At 43.8% G+C, this 4,338-nt stretch overlaps 1 protein-coding gene across 10 annotated transcripts in view; it reads right to left on the reverse strand.

Moving 5' to 3' along the window:
- The window catches only part of Wdfy3 (WD repeat and FYVE domain containing 3), a 237,989-nt gene that overhangs the window by 42,070 nt on the left and 191,581 nt on the right, over positions 1-4,338 (reverse strand). For 7 of the 10 annotated variants that reach the window (XM_029478028.1, XM_029478030.1, XM_021162582.2 and 4 more), the window contains 2 exons: positions 2,628-2,681; positions 458-626 (listed from right to left, as the gene is read on the reverse strand). In XM_029478028.1, the coding sequence (XP_029333888.1) occupies positions 458-626; positions 2,628-2,681 (223 nt within the window). The remainder of the gene's footprint in view (positions 1-457; positions 627-2,627; positions 2,682-4,338) is intronic. The other 3 variants (XM_029478035.1, XM_029478034.1, XM_029478033.1) reach the window with 1 other exon arrangement.

The raw sequence follows: 4,338 nt of genomic DNA on the forward strand, positions 1-4,338 counted from the left end.
CACTTTGTAGACCAGGCTGGCCTCGAACTCAGAAATCCGCCTGCCTCTGCCTCCCAAGTGCTGGGATTAAAGGCGTGAGCCACCACCGCCCGGCTAAGACTGCTATTTTTTAAGTACTTGTCAACACACACTGATGCTGTATCTAATAATTGTTTTAATTTTGTAATTATCTTTTTAGTTGCTTACAATCAGGTTTCACTGAGTGCTCTGCTAAATACAAAACAAAACTTACTGAGCCAATGTCTATGAGACTGACATATACTTCTGTAGGGAATAAAGAGACACTTTCTTTATTTCTCATTCATAAATCAATCTTTAAGTTGTGATGGTCAAGTATCTAGACATGTTTATGGTTGGCCCTCCTGTTTGCAAATGCTTGCATTTCTATTTGACGTCACTTGCAAGGAAAGCTCCAAGATGATTTCGAATCAAAATCAAAGTCAAAGTGGAGGCTGACCTTTGACCTTGGCAATGGTGTCTTCTCCATGCTCGGGTTCTTGCTGGGTGGCTTCGCCTTCCGAGCTCTCTACGATGGCATCCTGAACGATGGCTGGGTTTCCAGAGGCCAGGCGGAGGTAGTACTCTTTACTGTCATAGCTTATAGCTCTTCGGTACCGAGCGGGCTTCTGAGAAATAATAAGAAAAAGATGACTCAGTTATTTCCAACAACAACAGCACAAGCTTGTCAGGATTCCTTTGTGTCCCTACTGTTTAGGGGCTTTGCATAGATTCGATGAATATACACTAAGTACGCAGACTTTCAGATTATTTTGCTCCATTAAAAAACCTAACCTCCAGAGTTTATAAAATAGCATGTACTGAACAATCTTAGCAGATCTGTTCTTCCCACAGAGAGACAGACCATGTTTAACCAAGTCACACGAGTGAACTGGTGATGTTCCCTGTGTGTTCTGGTTACCTTCCCTCCATTCTGAGGTAGCAGGGGAGAGCATGCCAGCCCTCAGGGGCAGTGGGCTGCAACAGCCCTGTCCAGTCTGAAGGACACTTGTTCTCTTGGGACAATCTCAAGTGTTTGCTTTGGGAGTGTGCAGGAAGAGAGTTAGAACTGGCCTGCACTCTCGTCTTACAGGATTCTGCTGTTCCAAGACCTGCCACCTCTGCCCCCTGACTCGGAACAGAGGACTAGATGGCACTCACTGGCTGGCCTGCAAGATTAGCAGTGCCTCTCTTCTGCATCATTGTCTGGTACCGCCTGGTAACAAGTAACTAACGGACACAGCAAGAACAGGCATAATTTAATTCTGATGAAAAAATAAATATCTAGAGATATAAAAAAATGATTCAATGGTCTGGACACAATAGAACCTTTCTTTCACAGAATGCTCTTTATTCTAAAATGAGTTTTCTACTTGGCCTCAACTTGTTTTCCTTACTCAAACCATATACAGGGAGAAAGTCATGGCTCGAAATCCCTAAAAATTTTGAATTTAAATGCAGACTGCTAAGATCAGGATTAGACTCAGGCTTTGGATCAAAGAGTTTAAAAACTGAAGAATCTGAGGCTTGACTTAGGCCTCCCCGTCAGACAGGGTCGGATTTCTCCTTTGTCACAAGTGAGAACATGCAGCCATTTAGAAATACTTTTTTCCCCCCACATTCTTAAAACTGATTCCCAACTAGAATGAAAACAGGTGCCTGTGTGAGTGGGATATTCAGGATGAAAACACTGGGCAGATTCCCAGGGAAGAGACATGTAACCGAGGTCATAACAGCCTTCTTTCTCTATGTCAGCGTGGGCCTGGGGAACTGACCCTCGGAAGCAAACTGAGGAGGCCTGCGCGTGAGTGGAGATGGAGACATTACACAATGCTGCAGAGCACCAAAAAAGCATTCAGGAATCTCCCGGGAGTGGGAAGTCCATCTCATGGGCACTCTAACAAGGACACGCAGTGTGCTCTTTAAATGAATAGCAAGCTTGGTACCTTTATGTTTGTTCTGTATGAAGTGAAATGATCATAGTCAACTTAAAATTGCTTATACTTTATTAGACGGAAAGGAAGGCTTAGTAGCCTACAAGGAGCAGGAGGCTGGACAGTAACCAGAGTATCACCCGCCCAAACTGCTAACAATTTAAAGATGATGGCATGGTTAGTGATGGGCAGGATAATGGATTAACAGATGTACGCTGATGCATTCCTGCATCTATACTGAAAGTCCTGGATCTTTCTGGAGAACAAAAACAATGAAAAGTGTACGCCAATTATCTCTACTTCGAGTAGTGATCGTACACTTTGTTTTTAGATTAATTTCTTCTGACTGGAAAGCAGTTTAAAAGAGATAAGTCTCGTACTCCCAGCATTTAAAATAATCACATCATGTTTTAAACAGCTGAGGGTTGCAGGCTGCCCATTACTAACATGCCCATAACTGGTTAGTTATGCGTGAGGCAGCACATGGTGAGAGGTGAGGGCCCAGCCTGTTAGTGAGCAGCATAGACCCTGGGAACGGCCGAGGAAGAGGAGCTGTCTCAGCATGGAGGACACCAGGTTTTCCACCCCGGGGGCTCAGAGAGTGAGGGAGTCTTTGAAGTTAGTCTGTCTACCGTCTACCGTGCACTAAGAACAAAGCTGTGGGTAGTCTGCATTCTGTGGCCATTAATGATTTACCTTCTGAGCAATGACATCATCGGGTGGCTCGGGTTGTTTACTTGGGATCTCAGACTGAAAACGGGGTATTAAGTACAGACACATAAGGGAAAAAAACATACAAAGATCACAAAACCAAAATTTTCGTGAGGACCATAAGAAATACAGAAGACATACTCAACTCAAAAGGAATTAACAAAATCTACCTGGCTATCTACACGGGTCCTGAGTATGTGTGGCTATTTCCTCCAGGACAGAAGATCTGTGTTTTAAGTAAAATTTAAACACTCCAAAAGTTTCAGTGCTCTGAAAAGACAGACTTAAACCTCACAAAACGAAACGTCAGCCCTGCCATTATGAATGACTTTATAGCAGCTTTCAAAAGGAAAAACCAAAACAAAAGCTAGCAGCAGATCTCGTGGTAGCCAGTGTCTCCACAGTTCTTCCCTCTGAGACCCCCACATCCGTGTTGTAACAACTCACGGGGGTTAAGCTGTTATCTCCAGTACCTCTTGACACATGAAAACGGGGCAGACTGGTTGACGCTCACACTGCTGCAGGAGTTCCGAACAGTCACCACCTGACAGACAGCAGCTGGCAAGAGCCAACATGGGAAGGTGGATGGGATCATCAGACTTCAGAAGTAGGCAGTTGCCTAACTGACAGACAGAGGGCACTTCTGCTGAGTGCTGGCCTTCTGAAGCACCTTCCTTTCCGGGACTCCTATCTGAGATGACTTTGTGACCTTGTTCTGGGGTAAACACTTCTTACCATGTTTCCTTCCCTAGGCACAGCAGACCCTGGGTAGTGACATACTTTTAATAAACACTTAGGTTCAGTCTGTTTCAATGAATCTTGAGCTTTAAAAGAAAATAAGCAAACGCCTCAAACCAGAAAGGTTCCTACCAGGAGAGATCTGGGTGCAAACGGAGTGGTGTTCTCCGCCTTAGGAGGGTCAGTGCACATGTATGGAAGTCATTTGCCAAAACTCACTGAACAGAGCACAATGGAAGTAAAAGCTTTCTGGGTTCCACCCCTGAGACAAGGTTTTGTTTTTGAGACAGGCTCTCATTACACAGCCCTGGCTGGAAAATCACTATGTTGACTCTACTGGCCCCCAAATCAAGACAATCCTCCCGCCTCTGATTTTTACTGCGTGTTTTACTACACTAATCTGATTTCTAACAGAATGATCTAAACTAGAATTAGCTTTTTAATCACTGCTGGATCCTTTGGCTTATGTGATGGAATAATGAAAATGTCACTTAGCAATGATGGTCACTCTCAATAAATAAGGCCCAAGACCGACTCATCCGCCCTTGCTCCAACCAAGCCAGCCCTGGCTCTCAGCCTTCAGGCAAGCATCTGGCTGCACTTTATAAGCTGGGAACAGTGAGTTTAGGGAGTTGAAAGAAGAGTCAGGTGGCCTCTAATTATAAAGATTTAACATGGTTAAAGGCAGGAGTGACTTAATGAGTATATGGAGCTTAAATTTCAACAGAGAAGACCTCCTGTGGCTCTCTTAAATCCCCCACCCCATCCTCTCATGTCTACACTCCACACCGTTCCCCTTAGAAGAGAGGCTCACCTATGCTATGCTAACTTCAGGACCCAGGAAAACGACTCTTGTCCTTTTTATTTTTTTGATGTTGGTATTTTTAAATTATATATATATATATATATATATATATATATATATATATATATATATACATACATACATACACACACA

This window comes from Mus caroli, chromosome 5 (genome assembly GCF_900094665.2).
Source record: "Mus caroli chromosome 5, CAROLI_EIJ_v1.1, whole genome shotgun sequence".
Taxonomy (NCBI): Eukaryota; Metazoa; Chordata; class Mammalia; order Rodentia; family Muridae; genus Mus; species Mus caroli.